This window comes from Cinclus cinclus, chromosome 17 (genome assembly GCF_963662255.1).
Source record: "Cinclus cinclus chromosome 17, bCinCin1.1, whole genome shotgun sequence".
NCBI classification, from domain to species: Eukaryota; Metazoa; Chordata; class Aves; order Passeriformes; family Cinclidae; genus Cinclus; species Cinclus cinclus.
This window is the reverse complement of record NC_085062.1, coordinates 10,824,409-10,847,282: the sequence shown is the minus strand read 5'-3', so window position 1 is coordinate 10,847,282 and position 22,874 is coordinate 10,824,409. Positions and strand designations below refer to the sequence as shown.

The 22,874-nt window shown below is 46.7% G+C and overlaps 2 protein-coding genes across 7 annotated transcripts in view; one reads left to right on the top strand and one right to left on the bottom strand.

Moving 5' to 3' along the window:
• SPPL3 (signal peptide peptidase like 3) overlaps positions 1–11,479 on the top strand; it is a 56,576-nt gene extending 45,097 nt beyond the window's left edge. For 3 of the 6 annotated variants that reach the window (XM_062504555.1, XM_062504553.1, XM_062504552.1), the window contains exons 6-10: positions 118–230; positions 5,160–5,266; positions 6,236–6,399; positions 7,615–7,814; positions 8,848–11,325. In XM_062504555.1, coding sequence (XP_062360539.1) covers positions 118–230; positions 5,160–5,266; positions 6,236–6,399; positions 7,615–7,814; positions 8,848–9,050 — 787 coding nt within the window. In that variant the 3' untranslated portion in view covers positions 9,051–11,325. Of the gene's footprint in view, positions 1–117; positions 231–5,159; positions 5,267–6,235; positions 6,400–7,614; positions 7,815–8,847; positions 11,326–11,448 lie in introns of those variants that run through there. The other 3 variants (XM_062504556.1, XM_062504554.1, XR_009933752.1) reach the window with 2 other exon arrangements.
• A 3,363-nt stretch (positions 11,480–14,842) lies between these two features.
• ACADS (acyl-CoA dehydrogenase short chain) lies at positions 14,843–22,144 on the bottom strand. Its single transcript, XM_062504273.1, has 10 exons — positions 22,018–22,144; positions 21,619–21,797; positions 20,063–20,212; positions 19,803–19,914; positions 19,271–19,422; positions 18,825–18,995; positions 17,524–17,661; positions 17,164–17,259; positions 16,781–16,837; positions 14,843–16,160 (listed from the first exon to the last, which is right to left on the bottom strand). Exons 1-10 carry the CDS (start codon positions 22,142–22,144, stop codon positions 16,008–16,010), a joined length of 1,335 nt encoding a protein of 444 aa, XP_062360257.1. The 3' UTR covers positions 14,843–16,007.
• Between the last annotated feature and the right edge of the window lie 730 nt (positions 22,145–22,874).

Sequence of the window (22,874 nt, the reverse complement as noted above, 5' to 3'; positions counted from 1 at the left end):
CTTCAGTTGTTCTTGGCATCTTTCATCAGCAGTTGAGCTTTGTTCCAACAGTGTCCATTTTCTGTTCTTTAAATGGAAACATAAAGTCTTCCAGCTGATGTTTGTGTGTTGTTCTAGGATTTCCTTTGGCTGCTGCGGGCGTTTCACTGCTGCTGAGTTGCTCTCATTTTCTCTGTCTGTGATGCTTGTCCTTATCTGGGTCCTAACTGGCCACTGGCTCCTAATGGATGGTGAGTATGTAAATTAAGGGGTTTTACTACTGGTTTGTGCCTGTTCTGACACATCATTTGCCTGGTGTTGATGGGTGAAATTTGCTGATATTAATAGCTTGGCTGCTGAGCTGTGTGGCAGACTCCCTGAAGAGCCACTGCCAGGAACATGCCAGGGGTGTGCTTGGAACACCTGTTTTTCTGGTTTGTAAAAGCTTGCAGGGAAGTGCCAGAACACTCATGGAAGATATTCTGCACCTGTGTGGTGTAGGGTGAATGGCCAGATTGAGTTAAAGATGTGTGGAGGCAGTGGTTGTTTATGATTCACAGCTTGATCCTAAAAAGTTGGTTAATATTTGCTGTGCATCATGTTGTATATTGGTTCCGATGCTCAAATAATTTGTTGGGAGGCAGCTCAGAGTAGCCTTTGGTTGTCTTTGATCTGTGCAATGCTTGCCTTGTGTGGTGAGATGGGTGAAACTGGCAATCAGCCAGCCAGCTTGAGGGTGTAATTTATTGGGGTTTTTTCATGGTGGTTGACCTGAATTCACATCTTACTGTTCCAAAAAGGAGCCTTCGTCCTTCCCTCCTGCCTTCCAGATCTCTTTTGCTAGCTCTGGCACTCATTTAATCACATGGTAAACTGATCTAGCTCACTAGAATGGCAGCATACTTGGGTTTTGCCAGGCTATTTTTCTGCTGCTGCAGTGAGATGAATTGGATTATTGTGTAGTCAGGTATGTGCTAAAATTGGCAGAAGGTAAGTGGCAGCATGATGGGATCTGAGGGGATGGAGTGGATGTAATAGCAAAGGCATGAAGGGATAGCCAGGAGCAGGACCTCTGCTTCCCACCAGCTTCAGGCATCTAAATTGGCTTAGGACATGGTGTAATGGCACCCTGAGGTCGTGATTGCTTGAGGAAAAATTGCTGCAACAACATTACCTGCCCTTGAAATTGTTTGTTACAATAGAAACATTCATCCCGTCAGCTTCCAGCTCCTCCTGAATGAGGTAGCAGCAGCAGCAGCAGCAGCAGCAGCACATCCTTAGCACTGAAACCTCTCATGGCACCATCATTCTTTCATTTGTCTATGGTCACTATGCTTCATTCATGGTTTGAACTGCTTTAAAAGTCCCACCTGTTGTATGGAAGGGAAATACCTTTTAAAATACCAGATGATAAATGAAAAAAATGCAGACAAAATCTGTTTCATAATAAGCAGAGTAGCCCACCGTGAAATCAAGGGTGACACTTGATCTGCAGTAGCTGCAAAGCTAAAAGGAATGTCAAGTGTGGATTTTGGCAGAATCTGAAGAGTTGTCTACTCTGAGGTATAAGCAGAAGCATTTAGTTAAAAATAGTTATTTTTGTGAGTGCTTCTGTCTGACATGGTGGACTTTGCAGTAATTTCATCGACAGAGCTCTGAGTTGCTGTGCACAGTGGTGTCTGGCTTTTATTTCTCTTGGAGGTTTTTTAAGATTTACCGAACAATGTTGCTGCTGTCTCGCTTTGAATTATTTGATGTAGTTTATTAAGGGAGCTTGAACTATATAGGTGATCCTCCTGTAATTTTTGAAATCCAATGAAATCAGTGTTTGTCAGTGACACTTAACAGAATAGCTTCTATTGCCCTTTGTCAGGGAAGCAGACTGGAGCTTTGAACCTCGTCCTGTGCTGCTGCATGTGGCATCCCCTCATCTCTGCCTTCTCTGCGGCTGAGTCCTGGAGACGCCAGAGACTCCGTCCGGGGGGCAGCAGCGCCGCTGGCTCTGCATGCAAGCGGAGCACTCCTGTCCTTCAGTCAGCTCTGGCAGCTGCTGGCTGTGCCCTGTTTGGCCGGCAGAGAATGAACCAGATGTGAACGTGCTGCTCATTGTCCGGGTGGGGCTGGAGGAGGAGCTGGAGGAACGGGGCGGGTGTTCCTTCTGAGCAGCAGCGCATGGAGAGCCCTGGGTGTTCGGGTCGGGGCTGTGCAGTTGGTTCTGTCGGTGTGAAAGAGCTCTGCTGCTCGAGAGCTGAGGAGAACATGGGAAATACTTCGTGGTAATTGCCAGTCCTTACGAAATCGAGGTGTGGTGGTTCCTGCTGGAACATCTTTCAGTGCCCAAATCCTCCCCTGCTCCTGCCTGCACAGCCCTTGGGTGAGGTGCTTCTAAAGGCAGGGACGTGTTACAGGGCAGAGTGAGCCCGCGTTGGCTCCGGGGGATTGTTCTGGCATGTGATGATGCACCTTTATAGGTACTGAAAGGCTTATTTCTGAGAGCAGATTGTTGGATGACAGAATCACCAAGGATGGTCACTGTTCCCTGGTAAAGCCTGGTTAAAATAAAAGCTTTTTTAAATAGTGGGCAGAGCTGGAGATGTACAACAGGAATGCTAGAGATGTATGGAATATCTGTAGCTACAGAGTGAACAGCTGGTCACGGGTACTCCGGGAGCTGCTGCAGCCATTGTGCCTGTGTTCTTATTCCCATCTTTTCAAACACACTTTGATCAGATCAGAGTTCACCTGGTGGTCTGTATGGGAAGTTAAAGCTTACGCAGTGCTTTGTAAACCAGATCCTGCACCAGGGGCATCTTGGAGCTTTCACTTGCTCTGGATGCAGAAGAGCTGCCAGAGAGTCTAATCAAATATACAAGAATATTCTTAATCCTCAGAATATCCCTGCTCCATAAAGAGTGTGTTGCAGGGACTCGGGAGTTAATTTGTTCTGTTAATTGACACTTAACTCTCCAGTGCTTTCTTATTTAGCCTTGTTAACCCATTGCCCAGCACTTCCAAACCACATCTGATGGTTGTGTGGCTGCTCTTCCTCTTTCTGTCTTTCTCTCATCTTTGGCTTTTTTTTTTTTTTTTAATGATTTGAAGTATATTTCAATGAAGTCTTATGTAGTTTGTCAACACTATGCATGAGCTTGGATAGGGAAGTTGGCTTCCATTTAGGGAAGTTCATTGACTGCACTTTGGCCCATATTACTTGTGCTTGCTCTTGGGCATTCCCTGCTTGTTTTTTAAGTTTACCAGTGTTTCTTAAAGCATTTGCAAAACCGTGTAATTATTAGCATGTGTGTTTCACTGTCAGCTGAAGGATTTTTTCCCATCTTCTTTTCTACCCAGTATTTGCTTAGTTTGATGCCTAGTGCATATGCCTGTGTTCATTTCAGTGAGAGAGAAATGGAGTGTGTGAACAATAAATAAAACTCATACTGGTTACAGTATTTCCATTTCTCATTAATTATAACGTGGTAATTCTCTCCTAAATATAGACTTGCTTGTGCTATTATTAACACTGGCTTTAGAGAAATCTCTTTGATTTAAAACAGTCTGTTCCCTTGTATTTGCTGTTCTGCCGAGGAAGTCTGTAACTCAGGGCTGTACTGAATTACTGAATGCAGTTCTTTTTCCTGCTGCTTTGCTGTGTCAAATCCTTTAAACCTCAATGATTTGCTCACATTTTGTAGCTAGTTACAGTTGTGCAGCGTGACTTAGGGTACATTTTCATGCCAGTGATCTCACTGATTTAAAACTGGCTGCTGTGACAGTTGTGGTTGTGCTAAGGTTGCCAGTTCTCAGGAGATAAGGTGGGCCTTGCAGAATTGCTGGGATGCAGCCCCTGGGCACTGCAGGCACACCTGGCAGGAGGCCTAGGGCATGCTTATCCCTTGAGTGTGAATGGATGTGTTTCTCTAGTGAGTGGATAGATCTCCCCAGCTTTCAGGTGAAATGCAAGTGTCAGGTGGTTTCCCAGCCCCGCAATTACAGCCTGAGAATCCAGAGGTTAATTTGTCCATTTTGGCTGGGTCCAGCTGTCACACTGTGGTGGGCATGTGCATAATGAATTGGCTTCCCCTGCAGTTCCAGTTGGCAAAAATGGGATTGTAGCTTCTTACAAATAGTGTCATGTTAGACTAAGACATTTTGCTGACAAACGTCTGCATTATTGACTGTAATCTCTTCCCAACAGGGCTTCATTATTCTTTGCAAATAGACTGATATCATAGTTAAAAGCTGATTTGCTTTTTAAGTTTTTAAAAAATTTGTTTTATTGTTAGTATTTCTTTGGGGATTTACTTGTAACCAGTAGAAAAACATTCAGTTGTCTACTGAGTATCCTTGTTAGATGAGTCTGGGCTCTAAGAAGCAGGCAATGACACAAATGTGAAGACTGGGTTTTTGTTTAAAATCTTACCTTTCTACCCTTACAAAATTCCCCTTGGTACAGAGTGAAAATCTGAGCCATGTCATGTTCAACTCATTGGTCCGGCTGAAAACTCATCCTTAGGAGGGATTAGGAAAAAATTTACCTGTATTTTGTAACCTAAGATTTTACACACATTTTGGTTATTGAGAAATCCCTGGATAACTAAATGATGATGTTTCATGGTATTCAGGCAGTCTTGCACAGTCTTGCCCAAGCAGAAGTTTGGTTTGAGTGGGTTTTTGTCAGACCAAGTTCTAACAAGTCACGTAACCGTGCCCTTTCTGAATTAAGAGTCAAGGATCTAATTTATTTTATGCATTTCTTAGAAAAACTAATAGAGGAAAAGTAGAGATTTGTGTTTGGGACACAGAATTCAAAGTTGCTTTGTTGTTTCTGTGTTAAAGTAGATAGTCAGGTCTGTACAGAGGAGATGGAGTCTCTAGGACAGAGGACATGGAAACATTTCTGTGTGGTGGGTGGTGGAAGTTGAGGTTGTCCCTGCAGAGGGATCTCTACTTCCACGGGGACGTGTTTGCCATTGGCTACTGAATGTATTTTGACTTTGCTAACCCTGGTAAGAAGAATGTCACTGTCTGGAAATGGTAGATGGTCATCTAGTGCATGCAGAGCTGCACAGGTGCAAACAGAGCCTTCTTTGGGGTCCTGGGGGGGGCATACTGGCTTGGGATTGGTGTTTTTCTGTTTTGCTATTTTTAATGAACTAACGACGTCTTGCATTTTGTAGCTCTGGCTATGGGCCTGTGTGTTGCAATGATAGCCTTCGTTCGGCTGCCGAGCCTGAAGGTTTCCTGCTTGCTGCTCTCTGGGTTACTAATTTATGATGTCTTTTGGGTAAGTCTTTGGTTTGGTTTTGCTAAAACTCGTTTAACGCTTTGGATTTGTAATTGGCCTTGGGCCAGTTTTACATGAATTCTACTGGTATGAAGTTGAGGAAGTCTGGCAAAGCCAGAAGATTGGCTCCACCACTCCATTCTGAGATGCTAAATTCTACAACAGGATACAGAATTATTTCCTTGCTAATTACTTGAAATAAAGCAGAAATGGGATTAGAAAATTTTAACTTTTGCATATTATTAAAAAAAACCCAAAAATAATTTGGACCTCAGATTTGAAAGCTGACTGAAGATGAGAACAAGCATTTCCCACACACACAAGAGCTGTGTCCACACTAGCACAGGGCACATGTGGTGGCTTCTGATTAGCCGTGAAATCTGCAGAACAGGAATGTGAATGGACTTACAGCCAGACAGGTTGGCATAAAATCTTAGTGCACTTCACAAGAAACCTGACAGAATGTGTTCTGTCACAGCCAGAGGGGTTTGTTTTACCTTTGCATAACACCAAGCACTGATCCAGGGCAGCACCCACTGACAGCTCTGGCAGTCAGAGATTCCAGTGGGATGGGCTGTAGCATAAAAGCCTGTTGGAGACAAGGGTTGCCTCATTCCATTTATGAGTGAGCACCATGCTCACCTCTTCTCTGTTCTGCAGCTTTCTTCTGGTCTCAGAGTGCTGTTATCTGCATTTGTCATCGCACACTTTCTGCTTGTTGTCCAGACAGATCTCAGGATATTAATCAGTATCTTGATATCAGAAAGTATATTCCAGTTATTCTTGAGGATTAATACTGTAGAAAGCTCTATCTGAATTTTTGAAATACATTTTGTCTTTTATTATCATGTATACAACTTACGTGTAAGAAAAATATCCTTTGTTTTCTTGAATAGCAAAGCAAAAATACATTCATCTTGAGTTGCTGTGTAATTGCAGTTTGTAACTTCAGATTACCTTGCTCTGTAGGTCTTTTTTTCTGCCTACATCTTTAACAGCAATGTTATGGTGAAAGTGGCCACACAACCAGCTGATAATCCCCTGGATGTGTTATCCCGGAAACTTCACCTGGGACCAAATGTAGGCAGAGATGTTCCCCGTCTGTCGCTGCCTGGCAAACTTGTATTCCCAAGGTAAAAGCTTCTTTTACTGTAGTACATGAGAAAAGTTTTCCCCCCATATATTTTGTAGTACTAATTCTGTTGGAAAAATCCCTGCTTAGTCATTCCCTCTTCATGCTAAAGAGGAATATAACGAGCAGTGAGGACTGGACCCTTTGCTCATTCATGGAGAAGAGACCCTGACTGGGGTAAAAGGTCCCCTGTTCAGAGCAGGATACTCTTCTCAACATTTGTGAGAGTTCTGCAGCCTGATGGTTGCTAGTGTGACCTCACATTTAAAAGTAAAAGATCTGACGTTTATTGTAACATCAGAATAGTCTGGATTACTGCATGATTGCAGATGGTGGGGAAGGGGTTGGAAACTGATCTAAGCAAGGGTGGCTCACCAGGCAAGCTTGGTGCTGAAGGGAGATTATTCCACTTGTTCCTGCTCCAGGGGTTCCCTGATGGCTCAGATCTGTAAGCAGACACACCCAGGGCCTGGTGGGGCAGTAAGCTCAGTGCAGCAGCAGTCAGGCAGTAAGTTTTGTTGCAGTATTACTCTGTTCTTGTTTCTTTAGATGTTGAGATGCTGAAATTACAGAGAAGAAGTTGATTGTTTATGATAAAACCAAAATTGTTCACTTTGTCAGCTTTATAATATGAAATCACAGTATTGACAAAGTGAACAATTTTCCATGAAAAGTATCTTGGATTTAAGATAATAGATGATACTAGTTCTTAATCTTTTTCACAATTGGCCCTTTTCTGGGAATCTGGCAAGACTGTAGTTTTGTGTTTTGTCTGAATGTCCAAAATGGGTGTACTGCCTTGTTTCAGATCTGCATGCACGGGGATGAGGATGCACTTCAGTGGTAATCAACAGTCAGATCAAAGGGCCAGCTGGTCCCTCCCGGCAGCACCCAGGAGGGAGAGGACTGAAATACTGAGTCAGTGGATCTGTTTCATTGACTGGTCAAAGGGCAAAAATAGCTTAAACACTACTGGGAGCTAGAAACTGATTTGGAGCAATGTCATCCCTGCCCCAAATGGGTTTGTTGTAAAGCTGAGGTGGTGAAGAAATCACTGAGGAAAGAAAACCTCATTAGCCAGCATTGGGTTCTGCTATGTGCAAGTTTGCCAGTAGAAAGAGGGGCTGTGCCAAATGAAGCTCAAAACCACAGTGGAGGAGTCTAGAGCTTGGCACCGTTTGTTTTGGCCATGAACCCAATTCCAGTTGCTGTTTAGTTCCACAGGGAGCCACTTCTCCATGCTGGGGATTGGAGATATTGTGATGCCAGGGCTTCTGCTCTGCTTTGTCCTGCGTTACGATAACTACAAAAAACAAGCCAACAGTGATTCCTGTGGTGCCCCAGGACCAGGGAACATCTCTGGGCGGATGCAAAAGGTCTCTTACTTTCACTGCACACTTATTGGCTATTTTGTAGGTGAGTAATTAGTTCAATATTAAAGAGCTGCCTAAGTGAGCAGATGTGGGATTATTGTAGTAGGTTTAAAAGATGATGAAAGCAAGTGTAAAGAGGCTTTGAGAGGATGCTTCTTTTTAATCCTCCTCTCTTTGCGTTTATTGGCGTGGTCTAGGGAGAAAAGCCCTTCTGTAGTCCTCAAGATTTTTTTTTTGCAGTTGAATTTTATTTAGAGGATGAAAGGGAATATTAGTGTTTTTTTTGTTAGCTCTTGCACTTTGCTTCACTGGCATAGAAAGTGTTGTAGCTCATGCCTGAGTGATGGGAAAAACATGGAAGTTTGCAGATGAATTATGCTGTGCACAGTACATAGCAAATTTAAGCAATTCACCTAGGCAATTCCTGCATTTTTGTATTCTGATCCTGACGCAGTAGTACATACAGAAAATCATCAATAGTTATAACTGGAATGCTGTTCATAATTTGTAGCCAGCCCTTTCTTGCCTAATATAAAATAGGCTTTTCCCTCCAGTCAGGGCATGTATGTGCACATCCTGACCTCCCACGGCCCCTCTGAGGCTGAAAAGGAAAAATCATTTCCTACCAATAGCCTTCCTTCCTCCACACCTCCATTTTCCCCCCTACATTCCCTTCTGGCAAGTGTCCAGGAAAGTCATTCCTGATGTGTACAGCCCTTCCTCTGAGCCCCCACTGCTCAGGCCATGGGCCACAAACCAACAGTCTGAAGAGCATCATTTCAGTGGATGCAATCAGCTTCCCCCTTCACCTTTTGTTGTATTTTGTCTGAATTATTCTTGGCTTAGTCTTGAGATTCAAAACTGGACCAAGTGGCTCAACACAGCCTAATACTAAAATAGAGTAATTTTTCACTGTTTCATTTGTTTCAACTGCATTCAGGGAAAGCAAAGCACAGTGAAGTAACTTTTCTTCACCAGTCTCTCAGAACGAGGGTGAAGCAAGCCTCAGTGGATGAAATGCTGAGAACATCCGCCTGCAATCTTAAGATATTTATAGTGGCTTTTTTCTCTTACAGGTTTATTAACTGCAACAGTAGCTTCTCGTATTCATCGGGCAGCCCAGCCTGCCCTGCTCTATTTGGTACCATTCACTTTATTGCCACTCCTCACCATGGCCTATTTAAAGGTAAGAGGGCAGGACACGTGGGCAGCAGGGAGCTCTGGGCCAGCTGGCAGCAGGGTCGCTGTCCTTGCACTGGGCAGCAGCTCTGGGGGATGATGTGTGTCCCTGGCAGGCCTGGCCCAGAACAGGGGAACCTCTGCTCTCGGGTCAGTCTTCACTTCAGAGGACTGAACAACTGAGAAATTAATTCCTGAAATAGAAGATCATTAATGCGCATAAAGTACCAGTAATTCTAAACTGAATAAATTTTAAATTCTAAATTCTGTTATAATGAGTGAATTTGTCCTTGTCCAGTTGGTCATGAAGTACCACGTGCACAGAGTTTGAACAGTGACTGGAGAGGCACAGCCTTGCTTGCCTCTTCCCAGTCACCTGCTCTGAACAGAAATTGTGAAATTTACCTTTTCTGTTCCAGGGCTGTTGTTGAAGTACACATCTAGCACTCTGCAGAGCAGAACATAAGAAAGGGCAGGATTTTCAACCCGAGTAATTATTTCCTTCCCATCTGAAACCTATTTTGGGTATATCTGCTATAAAAGTAAGACATTCTGGCCTGACAGAGAAAGGATTTATTTTTACTGCCTTTATTGTAATTTGCAAAACAGGTGAAGAAGATATTTGCTCTAAGATTTGTTTGCAATTCTGTGTGCACTTTAAAATGTGACTTCTAAGCAGAGTTGAGAGTTTCTGAGGGCAGGTCCTTGTGCTGTTTCCCTGCCCAGGGCGATCTACGTCGCATGTGGTCTGAGCCTTTCCACTCCAAGTCCAGCAGCTCCCGTTTCCTGGAAGTATGATGGAACGGACAGGAAGTGACCTGAACTTCTGCCTTGGTCCTTTTCACTTTAACTTGTGGCTTTGTTGTCTCCTAAAGCTGGACTGGCTGGTACTTGGGAAGGTACCAGTGATGGGACATGTATGAAAGAACTTTGTATTAAAGGAGGGAAAGAAACAAAAGCTAAAATCGCAGAGCTCTGCGTGACTGCGTATCTCCCTGCAGATGTGGAATTGGGGACCCTTTGTGCAACTGCAGCCACTTTCCTCTTTCCTCACTCAGATGGATTAGTACCAGACTATTACTTTGTGAGAGAGGAAGAGACAGACTTGAAACTAAAAACGGCTTGAAGTCGTTCAAAAACTTGTGAACACTAAACACAAAAACAGTTAAGCAAACTGAGGCTTCTTCAGAGAACCCCTTGTGGACATTGGGACCAGTTTCCTGCGGGACTTCAGTTTTGAAAAGAACTGAGACAGAAGATCTTCTGTCACGATATTGGGTTTTTTTTGATTTATTAAATATTTCCTGTGGTGTGAGGTTACTTATTAAATCCACAGACATTGAGTGACTTCTTGCAGTATACATATAAAAATTTGTTGTAACAAGTTACATTTCCACCCAGATGTCATATTGCAGTGAAAAAGGGCACGATTTTTATACATATATATATACACACATATAGATATATATATGAATAAATAAAAAGGAAAACCTGCTAAGATCATGCTGTGTAGCAGACAGGGGCTTGCTGTAATTTTTAGCATGTAGCACAGTTACTCTGGCTTATGTATATGGATCTACAATGAGCTGCTGTTTTCCCCCCCCCCCCTTCCAACAACTGAACCTGCAGTTTAAAACCAAGTGTAGTATTTGTACTGGTTGTACCATGGACTTTAGGGGATATTTGATTTGATCAATGTAGCAAACTAGGGAAGAAAAAAGTTCTAACCCAGCCCTGTGTGTCTGAGGGGGGAGGAGGTGGGGGGTGTCTTTTTTCTTTTTTTTCTCCTTTTTTAATTTTTTTTTTTTTTACAAACAGCTCCCTTGCAGGTTTTTAGTAGTTTTTTCTTGACCAGTGCATGTATTATAGCAGCAATTGTCTTTGTGCTTTCTGATCATAGTAATGTATCACTTGTAAATACATTTTTTCTATTTTCTATTTTTTTGTATTTTTTGCATTTTGTTTCATTAGTGTGCTGTATTTTTCCATGCCCCTGCCCCTCAAAGAAAAAAAAAAAAAGAAAAACTGTCCTTAACTGTTGTGACTGGTTGGAATTTGTGTGTTGACCGCTTTGTACCTGTAGTCTGTTAAAATGTGGATTTTATTCTTTCTTTTTTGAAAACCAGCAGTTCCAGTTGTTATTTTCTTGACTGAAAGGCTTCCCTGAGGTAACTAAGCTTTCTTCCTTTCAAGCACTGTGCCAAGCTGGGTTTGGGGAGCTCTCCTGAGAGCTCACAGCTCTTATTAGCTGACAGATGCTGAGAAGTGTGTGTTAGTGGCATGGGAGAAGGAGGAATGTTGGAGCCTGGCTCTGACTGAGCAGTGGGGTGACTTTGGCACCGGTTTCCTTCCAGGTAAGGGTGGGGTTGGTCAAACACCTGAAACTCTCAGCGCTGTCGGGTGGTACAAGAGCATATTGGACATGGCAGGAAATTCTGTCCAGCCACATGTGAGTACTGTCATTAATGTCATTAATTAACCCTTTCCTCTGTTCTCAGGCACGGTGGCAGAGGGGCTGATGCCTCTGAGCTGGCTGGGATGTACCTCCAAGACAGCTGGAACCAGGAGAAACAGTAAGATACAGCTCAGCCCTTGTGGGGATGCTCAGAATTTAGCAAATGTGGGTGGGTGTGGCAGGGTGGACACTGGGATTTTATCTCTCTCCCACACATCTCCCCCCACCCCCGAGTTCTTTTCTTTCCCTTAGCTGAAAGCATTCCCTTTACCATCTGCCTGCAGTGCTCATCCTTAGGCAACTGTCACTTTTTAATGAAATTAACAGTTCTTCATTGAGAATCTGCTTTTCCTGTTCATGACAGGCATTAGGTCCCAGACTTGCCCTGGGACAGGAGAAAAGGCATTTTTGAGCTATACATCAAACATAAGGTGAATAAAATATTAAGGCAGGTATTCAAATTAAAAAGAATTTTTTGGTGGCTTTTGTTTTGCTGAGAGGTTCCAAGCAGTAGAAAAACAAATTCAGATCCATTTTGCTGCAGTTTTATCTTCCCAGCCTTTGCACCTACCTGACAACTGCACACAGGTCAGGTGCCATCAGCTTCACAGCAGCTCCTCCTTTGGAATTATTTCTTTGCAATTCCTCTGAAGTTAAAATACGAGGTCTTTCTGTTTTACAGCTGCATTTTTAGGCCACGCCTGCTAAACATCCTTATGAACAATTTTTACACTTGGACAAGCATTCTGGAGAAAGTTCTAGAAGTGCTAACTGATAAACACTTAATGAGAATTAATTTAGCTTTCCCAAAAAAAGCCTGGCCTGCCTTGTGAAGCTGTCTTGCCTTCTTGCACCAGGAGACCCGAGTGAGCCGTTGCTGAGCCCTCTGTCTCTGCACCCCAGACTGTGCTGGGGCCTTGCCCAGGTGAGCACTCGCTGCACTGGAAGGGGTTTGCTGCCCCTTCAGCCAGCAGGAAATGGATTTTGGTGCTTGGCAGAGGTTCACTGAAGTTTAAGTGTCCTAAGAAAAAGTGATTTCCCAGAGTTTTAAGTTAAAACTGCAAAGCTTTGTCCCACAGCTCTCCTTCCTCAAACCATTCAGGGGGATTAGAAATGGATCCTACCTGCCTGCTCAGCTGTGGACCCTTCCAGCAAAGATGGACCTTTGGTCCTTGTCTTTCCAGTGACACATCTCCTCTGCTTGATCATCGAACTGTACAGGGTGCTTTGGGTCTTCTGGATTTTGGGAGACTTTGTAGGACCTGGGTTCCTGTCCCTGTTGGGTCTGGTACAGTTCTTGATGCATTCTTTGCTGAACTCCTTAATAAACTAGACACAAAGGCCTGCAGTGAGACTGCCCAACCACCTGCCCCTTCTTCTGGAAAGTTGTCAAAAATAACTATTTTTGACTAAAAATTTACTAACAAACCTTGCAAGGGCTAAAATGCTGGCAAAAAAAGTAATAGAGTAGGGTGTGCTTATAGCACAGTTGTCAGAACATGGAGCAGAACTGTAGCATACAAATCTGCTGACAGACCTGTTTTTCTGCTGCATCTTTGAGAAGAGTTAGCTTAGAAATGGTACTGTTTATGCTGATATTTCCATAAGGTCACGCTTCACCTTGCAAACATGATGAGTTCCAAAATTTGAATTTGAAATCAGTTTTTTCATGCAAGTTACAGCACTGTCACATTTTCTTACCACTCTTCCATGTCTTCATTCTATTAATCTTCCAGGCACTTTGCTTTTTTACTTCAGGATGTCTTTCAACTGTAGTATTTTTCATCCTTGTCAAGTTCCCAATGTAACCTGAATGTGTGGCTGTTGCCAGGTTGGTGATGACAGTGGGGGACTCTCAACTTAGGCAAAACAAAGATCTAATTTAAAATCAGAATAAATTTGTCCTTTTTTCAGAATCAGCTGATCTCCCTTTAGTCTGCTGGGAACTCTCAAGAGTCTGAGCTACTTGATTTAAAAACTATCAGGTCCAAGATGGGGCAGGAAGTAACTCCTAGTTACTGTAACTGTGTTTTCTACTTCAAGGCTGCACCTGCTTCATGCCTCATAACCAGTTTCATGTACTCTTAAGAGCACTGTAGGGCAAAAACCACAAAGTCTTGAAAGTGTAGCTTTTGTTCTTCAAAAGTGACTTACCTCCTTCCCCACTCGTTTCTAATTTATATATAACCTCATTTTCCCATCTCTGTGCCCCAACTTTGCAATTTTGGCAGAGTTTGTCAATTGACAGAAAGTTGTGGCTTCACATGTGAACAGACCCTTTTCTCCAAGGAGAGCCTGGCCCTGCCCACATTTGGGTTTGTGCTGTCTGAGGATGGCTTGGTAAGAGCTTCTGATTTAATGCTGCAAAACTCGTTTGTGTTTTGCCCTTTCAGCAGTTCCTCTGCAACAGCCCTAAGGAGCAGACACACACTCATCACACAAAGTTCTCTCAGTCAGCAGCAGTGAGGAGTAAGCTTGAAGTATCCTGCTCTGAGAAAAGCCACTGCTTTGCTGTGGGAGCTCTGGGCCTTTGTGTGTAACCATGCTGTTTTGCCCCCAAAGCACTGCAGGGTCACAGGGCGCTCTGAACCTGTGGCAGCAGGGAAAACAATGCTTTAAGAAAGCTTTTGTTTGAAAGGGTTTTTTTGTTTGGTTGGTTTTGTTTTTTTTTGCTACCTCAAGGTTGTAAGTTCTCTCTCCTCTGTCAGCTGAGGTGGTCACGCCCACCACGGTGGGGTAACAGGGATGGTTTCATTTTCATTCTGCTCTGAAGAGAAGCTGCAGAAAATTAGAGCTGGTAATGAGAGAGGCTGAGGGTGAAGAGGGGCAGTCAGCAAGTGCTGACAGGGCAGCAGCTCCAAGAGAAGCACGGGGAAGAGAGGGAAAAGGGGCTGGCAGAAGTGTGACTGACTGTGCTGGCTGACTGGGGATTCAGCTGGAGCCCAGCATAACAGAACTCTGCATTGCTGAAGTCCTCATGTCCCTGCAGTTCCTGCTCTACCCGAGTGGCTGCAAGTAGTGTAAAGTAGGATCCCACATCTTCAGGTACTGGCATAGAAGTGAGCCTGCAGCAATCAAAGTGGTGATGTGGGCTGAAATCAAGCCTCATCCAGAGAGGCCCTCCGTACTTTACAACACGTTTAGAGCCATTGAAATGGTTTTCCAGTAGGAATGCTCCTGTTGATGCACTGCCTGGTGAGTTCCATCAATCCTTATGCATGGGAGAACAAGGAGAAACTCAGCACTTGAGGCCCTTGCCCCAACACGCTGTTGCCCTCCAGCGCCCTGCACAGGGATGACATCACCGAGAACAGGTCTCACTGGTGCATGCAGGCCATGCTGGTTTCTGCTCCTGTGTCTTGTGACTGGAAGAAATTACTCTAAATTAAGTCACATCTGCACTGAAAAATAAAAGAGGAGGGAGTGGTGGTCCTTTAAAATCAGGTTTTATTTGTCTTGGCTCTCTCATGTAACAGAATCCTGCTCGTCTGCACACAAGTCTAAATAAATGGCACCACAGGAAAATAACCATTTCCCTCTAGTGTACTTGTTTGGACAAGGACGTGGACTGGACCACACAGACTCTAGTCTTAATCCCCTCCCTCTTCTCCTGAGTTTGGAGCTTTTCCTTTGGCTCTTGATGTTTTTAAGGTACCAATGATCAGTGATTGAGGATGTGCTACTGCTAAAGCTTCCTGGTGAGGTTTGTGTGTCATCTCTTCATCTCCTTGTTGCCCAAAACTTGTAGAAATTAAAAGCTGTTACTGCCCTATTAGGCACTCCCTTTCCTGCTGATATTGCAGTAGCAGATTTGGGAGCAGAAGGAGTTTTTTGCTTTTCCTTTTTTGTTTTTCTGTTTTTACAAAGTAGTCCTAGGCATTGCAGCTTTGCTGTCCTTTGCTTCTATCCTTACATCCCAGAGCAGCTGAGTGAGCAGGTTCTGGGCTCTGCTGGCCCAGATCGAGGGATTCTTTCTGATCTGTTTACCCATCTATGCAGACAGCAACCACAGTTTGTGCTCAGAGCCCTCTGTGTGCAGGTTGTCCCTGCATGTCCTCCTGTCTGGCTCCTCTCCTGCTGGAAGGGATGACCTCAGCCCAGGCTGTCCCAGTAGGAGCTCACACACAGCTGCATTCTACACCTGAACTCCACTGAAGTCTTATCTGCAGAGACATGACCAGCAGCCTGAAGCAGGGCACAGGGATCATGGCTCTCACTCTCTGTAACTCTGGCAGTGGTTATCCAGTGCCACATAGTGACAAATTTAGCAAGACAGGCAGTGGCTGGCAAGTGCTGTCATGTTGCCACTACCAAGCCATTCCAACAGTCCAATTTAGGAAAAGCCCCAGGCCACCCTGTGAGCACAGGTTGCCTCCACCCTCCTACACTCACAGCCACCACTTACAAACCTCAGTCCAGCCTCCGTGTGCCATAATTTGTCCAAAGAAGAATCAGCACATTTTAACTAGAGGGTCAGTTACTCATTGGTGAGGAAAGCCTCCAGCAGTAGCCTCATCAAGGCCTCATTCATGGAGGGTCAAACTCCATGGCTGTGCACCATTCCGAGGCACTTGGGGCAGCGTGCTGCTCCAGGCAGTTTCCTCAGCCTCGGTAGGCCTTCAGCAGCTGGCCTGCGATCACCAGTCTCTGGATCTCACTGGTCCCCTCGTAGATCTCGGTGATCCGAGCGTCGCGGTAGTGCCGTTCCGCTGGCATCTCCGTCACGTAGCCCATCCCACCCAGGATCTGGATAGCCTGAAACAAAGGCAGCACCAAGTGGGGCCAATAAATCTGTTTTCTATAGAATGCACTCTCACACACATCCATTTTAAGAGGAACGGAGCCCACTGCAAGCATAATGGGGAGTGGGACGCATGGGGATGACTGCAGCTCATTTGTGATGATAGGAATACACAGGATTGATCTGGGTAAGAGTGAGATGGATATTCCAGATGGGCAATTAATAGCTTCAAAGGTATCTGTTAGTGATCCATAGTCTAAGGTGATTTTATTAAAGACGGGGACACTAAACTGAGGAACAGAGGATCTCATCCAGATGCAGTGGTGATGACTGGTAGCCCCAAGCTCTCTTCCACATTTCTGCTCCTTCTTAAAACTGACACTGTCCTGGACAGCAACAGGCACAGGCCTCTTTAATAATACAGCTGCCACAGACCAGTATGAACCCCTGCCATCCTCCCACTTCCCCGCAACCTGTGAAGGTGGTTGTGCTAATTGGCTTCAGACATAGAGGTAGGTGGTTGCTTGCTTGGTTGGTGTGTTTCAAATATAAATTAGTAAATTCCATCCCACCTTCCCACCACCCAAAGTGCCTTACAACATTATGTATGTCAGAGTTGTCAGCTGACAGTCACCTGATGAGCGATGGACGTTGCAGCTTCTGATGCAGCCAGTTTGGCCATTGCCGCTTCCTTTGGGGAAGGAAAACATCACTGAGGGTGCAGCTGTCACAAAAGGGAACCCCTGACCTGCACGAGCAGCTTGAACGCTCACCCGGCAGCTTTGCAGAGAGACGGGCCTGATGATGGTGCCAGCTGGGAGCAGCCACCCCTCTCCCCTCAGCTACAACCAGTGCTGAACTCAGGGGGCTGCCAGGGTGGGACCTGCTGGGGGTTACATCGCAGCAGCGCTGGCTGGGCAGGCACTGAGCACAGAGATGCTCTATGGAGTGGGGTTCCCTGGCCTCGAGCCCGTGTCCCGTGCTGTGGCTGCTGGAAAAAAGCAGGGCTGGAAATACCTTAGTGAAGGGCTTTCCATTGTCCTTCAGCATAGCAGCTCTCCAGGTCAGCAGGCGGGCACCCTCCAAGGCCACAGCCATGTCTGCCAGCTTGAACTGCAACAACAAACACAGCCTTTGGTCCAGGGCCTCTGCCTGCACAAGGGGACAGCTGAATTCTCCCACCCGTGGGGCCATCTAAGGAAAGGAAGTCTCTGTCCCAGTGATGAGTTTTAACAGCATTTGAAAGCAGCACTATCACCCTGTTTATCCCAGGCAGCACAAAGTGCACTGTGTGCCGGATACCATGCCCAAGAGCACACATGGACTTTCCACCAGCCCCAGCCCCCTGTGGAACTGTCCCCTGTGCCCAGCTCGCACCTGCACTGCCTGCAGCTTTGTGATGGGTGACCCAAAGGCCATTCTCTTCTCAGCATAATCCACAGCACAGTCCAGAGCTGCCTGTGCTATTCCAAGTGCCTGTGAGGCAATACCAATCCTTCCTCCATCCAGAGTTTGCTGAGAAAGACACAAAATACACACAAGTCAAGTCATACTTGATCAAAAATGGCACACATACATTTCTGGTGTTGCTGGAAAGCTGCTGTAGCCTTAAAGTCGTCTGGACAGAGACCTCCTTGATTCAGAATGTTCGCAGTTATGCAGGAATAGAGCTGTAACAGGCACTGCCACTGCAGAAGGAAGGCAGGAGTTCAACAACAGAAGGAGAGGGATTGCTTATTAGCTGGGAGAAAAAGAGTGTGCAAAGTAACCGAAACAGCACACCAACGATCTGCCCTGAACGGGCTGGGAAGAACTCTTCAGGCAGACCCAACTCACTCTGCAGCTGATTTTACTTTGGAAACATGGTCAGTTTTCCTTTTTTAACCTCATGATTAGGACACATGTGAAAGCATTTTTCAAACTGATTAGTGAACCCAGTCAATTACCTGACTTAGCTCAAATGCCCACTCAGCCCCTCTGTGCACAAAAAGAAACTGCAGCACAGGGAGAAGAGGCTTTGTCTTCTCAACCCTAGGCTGAAGGTCTTTAACAGAACCTGTCAGTCACCAACTGCTTTTAGTCCTGGACATAATGGAATGAGCTCTGCTCCAGGAATCTCAGCCCAAAATGTCAGGCCAACAAAGGGTGTTTTGCGCCCCTCCACAGAGAGCAATGACCACTCTCAAAGGACAGTGCTTCACTGCAGGAAACAGCTACCTTGCTCCTCCTCAGAAGTCACATGCATACCATAACTCAGCTATTCACCTTGAGACACTCCAGAAGTTGTCGTGGGCCTCCAGGACAACTTTCCTCTGCCACATGTATTCACATGGGGAAATGCCATGTTTTCCCTTTATCTATGGGTACAACTAGGAACAGAGGATTGGGAAAGAAGAAAAATTAAAATGTACTGTCCATGTTGACACAGCACCTCAGTGGCATCAGCATTGCTCCAGCTGAAAACTGCCAAAATAGAAGAGCTGTCAGAGCTCTGTGCAAATTAAATGGCAATGATTCCTCCCATGTTGGCAAGAAGGGTCAACAGCTTAACATGATATAGAACAACTTAAGCAAGCAGTCCTCACTGAAGTGACTGCTTCTGGAAATGGTTTACAAAATTATAAGCTTGGGAGCTACAGCTGTACACAGTCACAGCTGCACCGCCATCCCTCTCTTACCATGGCGATCTTGAAGCCCATTCCTGGCTGCCCCAGGAGGTTGGCCTTCGGTATCCGGCAGTCCTCAAATATCAGGTTGGCAGTGGAAGAGGCTCGGATTCCCAGTTTGTCTTCTTTCTTCCCCAGTGACAGCCCAGGTGTTGGCATGGGAACCAGGAATGCACTAATACCCTGCAACAAGACCCAAACTCTTACAAATGGTGTCTTCTTACCTTCCCACTTCCTTGGCTGTCAACAGGCTCCCTCCGTTTTACATAAAAGCCACATGTCCAGGTAATCAGGAAGAGGGAGGAAAGAGCTGAGACAGAACAAAACCAGTGCACACCAGTCCCTCCTCTGCTCAATGCCTGCAGGGCTCTAAAAACAGAGTCCCAGCCATGGCAAAGTGCTTATCCACAACTCCTTCACTCCCAGCCCTTTTTCCTGACTGATACAAATCACCGCACCTTGTGCTTCAGGGATTTGTCCGTAGTAGCAAACACCACGGTGGCCGAGGCGTCCCAGGCGTTGGTTATCCAGGCCTTGGTGCCGTTCAGAACCCACTCGTCCCCATCCAGGCGTGCCACGGTGGAGGCTGCACCTGCATCACTGCCATTTCCTGAGCAAAGAAGCAGCAAACAAACCTCAGATGATCAGTCACACACTGGGGACAAACCCAGCCCCCACCCGCACCCCATGAGCTCATGGCACCTCTTGAACTGCGGCAGTGTCACCACTGTCCCTCCCACAAGACAGGGAAAGGCCCCTGTGTGCAAGATGTGTCCAGAGCTCTGCTCACACAGGGAATGAGTATTTTCAGCAGGGACCACAGGATGGCAGTTCATACCTTGGGTACTGAGACTTCACTCACACAGAACTCTACAAACCACCCTACTACAAAGTGCTCCAGTTTCAAAGACCCAAAGTCCATCCTAAACCTGAACAAGGAAAGAAGCTACACCACATTCTTTGCAACAGGGATGGTAATAGTCACATCACCTGGTTCACTGAGGGCAAAACATCCAATTTTCTCTCCACTGGTGAAGGGAGCGATCCACTGGTGCTTCTGCTCCTCAGAGCCAAACTTGAGTATTGGCCCTAAATACAGGGACTTCAAGAATTTAGTGCTGTTAGTGCCTCTTGAAGATACAACCAATTGAGTACCTCCCTAATGTGCTTTCCAACACACCAGAACCCACCACAGGAACAGATCCACTTCTCCCAGACACCCCTCTGCCATGCCAACCCCTCACACTCACGTTATTGACGCTGACGATGACGCCCGTGGACGCACAGCCCCTGCTGATCTCCTCCACGGCAATGGAATAGGCCAGGTAATCGAGGCCTGCTCCTTTGTACTTCTCTGGCACGTCCATAGCCAGCAGCCCCAAGCCACCCATCTTCTTCACCTGCACACAGGGAATGGACAGGTCACATCCTCTGCAGCACCAGCGTGGCAGCAAATACACAGAGACATGTGGAGAGCAAGACATGTCGTGAGAGGGCTACACTGACAGGAAAGGATGCACCCAACTCCCGGTGAAATGGGAATCTGAACAAACTGGGAAGTGTCCCCAGATCCCAGTGGCTTCAGCAGGAGCTGTTTGTTTAGCCTCTTGCTTGTTTAAAGAGCTCTTTCCAGTACTGGGAAAGGGGGAGCCTTCTGAAGGAAGGAAGGAAGACAAAAATCCACCAGCATTTCCTCAGCCTCCCACGAAAGCTCATGTCAGTAGAAATAGGAAATCTAGCGGATAAAAATCATCAGAACTTTACCTTTGAGTCTGCTGAGCTTCAGCCTAGGACTGCACAAGGGAAGAATTTTACAGAATGAATGACTGCAGAAAACAGTGGTGTGTGGTGATATTTTTTCATTCTCAAAAAAGCCAGATCTTGCTTCCCAGCAAATTTTTTTGTTACACTGCCATCAGTCTACCCCAAGTTCCCCAGCTAGACCCCTTGCTTTACAACCATAAGCCTCTGCTTGCTTTTAGAGGAACCGGGGAGAATTTTTAGATACATAACTTCCCTCCTATGTGGCACCCAAAACACCAATCCTCCACATTAAATCCAGAAGATCAACAAGAAGCCACTGATTCTATGTATGTTGCTTCATCTTTTAAACACTTGTTTGCATCTTGAATTTTCCCCTACACCTTCAAGTCAAAAGACTCAGAATCAAATGTAAAATTCTCAGATGAGAACAGTAAGTAGTAAAGTTGTTCTCTTCCTAAGGTTAAGTGTGACTTTCCTGGCTACCATCCTTATACCTTACTAGAAAGAGGAATGTGATAAAACTCATGCCTCCGACAGTGTTTGCCTGGAGTCTCTTGCTAATATAACAGGATCTATTTTGTATTTCATTGCTTAACACACAGACACACACTGGTGTGTCTTTCCACATGAGAAATCACTGGTTTGGCTGGAATTTTGAATTTTTCACATCCCCAGAGGATGAGTAGCATGTACCTCCTGATCATTTTTTCCCACCATATGAAACATAAACCATTGTGTGCAGTCTGTAGAAGCGTTTAATTAATTCTAGAAATCAACTTTGTAATTTGTATTACAGTCCAGAGGTAAGTCAGTCAGAGAACTAAAAACTCAGTGGTACTAAAGTCAGATCAGGAGAGACACAAGTAAAGGTGAACACTGTAAATGCCCTGGTGGAATTACAACGTCCACATTCAGAACGAGTTGGTCTAAACTTCAATTTTCTACTAAACTGGAGCCGGACGTACAATTTACCTCGGCTCGAGTGTCCCGCCCCAGAGCAGCAGGACGGGGGTCTCTGTGCCATCCCGACCCTCACACCCACCTGCTCGGCCGGGAAGCGGTGCTCCTTGTCCAGCTGCGCCGCGAGCGGCATCAGCTCCTTCTCCGCGAAGTCCCGGACGGTCTGCCGCAGCATCTGGTGCGTCTCGGGCAGCTCCGCGCTCTGGTACACGGTGTGCAGCCGCCGGCACCGCAGGGCCAGCGCTGGAAGCGGGGAGGGGACTCAGCGCCGCCGCTGCCCCTCACACCGGGCCAGGGGTGGGCGCCGGCCCGTGAGGGGCTCCGAGGGTCCCCCCAGCCCGGGACACCCTCCCACAGCCCCGCGGCCCGGCTGAAGGGCGGCGCCACTCCCGCGCCTGAGGGGACTCGCCTCAGGCAGGCCCTGAAGGGCACCGGGACGCCACCACCCGCGCAGGCCGCGGCCCCTTCCCGCCCCACCCGCGTGCCTCGCAGCCCCCCCCGAGCAGCCGCAGCAGAGCGAAGCCGCTCCCGCCACCCTCACCCCGGGGTGCTCCGCCGCCGCAGCGGGACACGACCGCCGCCACCGCCGCCATCGCCGCCGCCGCCATCGCCGCCGCCCGAGGGAGCGCGGGGCCCGCCGGGCGCACGCACCGCCCCCTAGCGGAGCGGCCCCGCCCCGCCCCGCAGCGCCGGGAAGGGAAGGGAAGGGAAGGGAAGGGAAGGGAAGGGAAGGGAAGGGAAGGGAAGGGAAGGGAAGGGAAGGGAAGGGAAGGGAAGGGAAGGGAAGGGAAGGGAAGGGAAGGGAAGGGAAGGGAAGGGAAGGGAAGGAAGGAAAGGAAGGAAAGGAATGTCCTTTATTCCTACTGCTGGTGACAAATCACGGCTGTACGAACACCGCGGGGACACCGGGACAGCCCCGCGCCGCTGCCACGGCCAAGGGGACAGCCACAGAGGAGTCCACGCGCCAGCAGCCCCAAGGCCACACTGTGAGAGCTACAAACACGTGTCCTGTAACTGCACTGGGATCCAGGCAGGCGGAGAGGGCGTTTGCTGGTGTTCCTTTTCCTGCTGCTGCAGAGAAGAGGTGCTGACTCCGCCAGGCTGCCATCGCTCAGCCTTGTCTTCGGCAAGGACAAGAGATGGCAGTGTTTATGTCCAAGGGTCACACCCGACAATGAGCCAGACTCCAGGGTAGCACAAAGTAGCTCCATGTCACATGTCAAAGTAGCTCCAGGACAGCAGGCTGGGAAACAGCTGAAGACAATGTGATGAAACAGAGAGCTGAGAAGTAAGAGTTGCTACATTTGGACCCTACGGCTTTACTACTACCACCTTCCT

Excerpts from the sequence above, each read along its gene's own strand:
- ACADS (XM_062504273.1), bottom strand. The coding sequence starts at position 22,144 with ATGGCGGCGGCGGCGATGGCGGCGGTGGCGGCGGTCGTGTCCCGCTGC. Across the intron at positions 17,260-17,523 it reads CAAAGCTGCAGGCAGTGCAG|TTCAAGCTGGCAGACATGGC; the intron begins GTGCGAGCTGGG and ends TTGTTGTTGCAG. Across the intron at positions 16,161-16,780 it reads CAACGTCCATCGCTCATCAG|GCTATCCAGATCCTGGGTGG; the intron begins GTGACTGTCAGC and ends CCTTTGTTTCAG.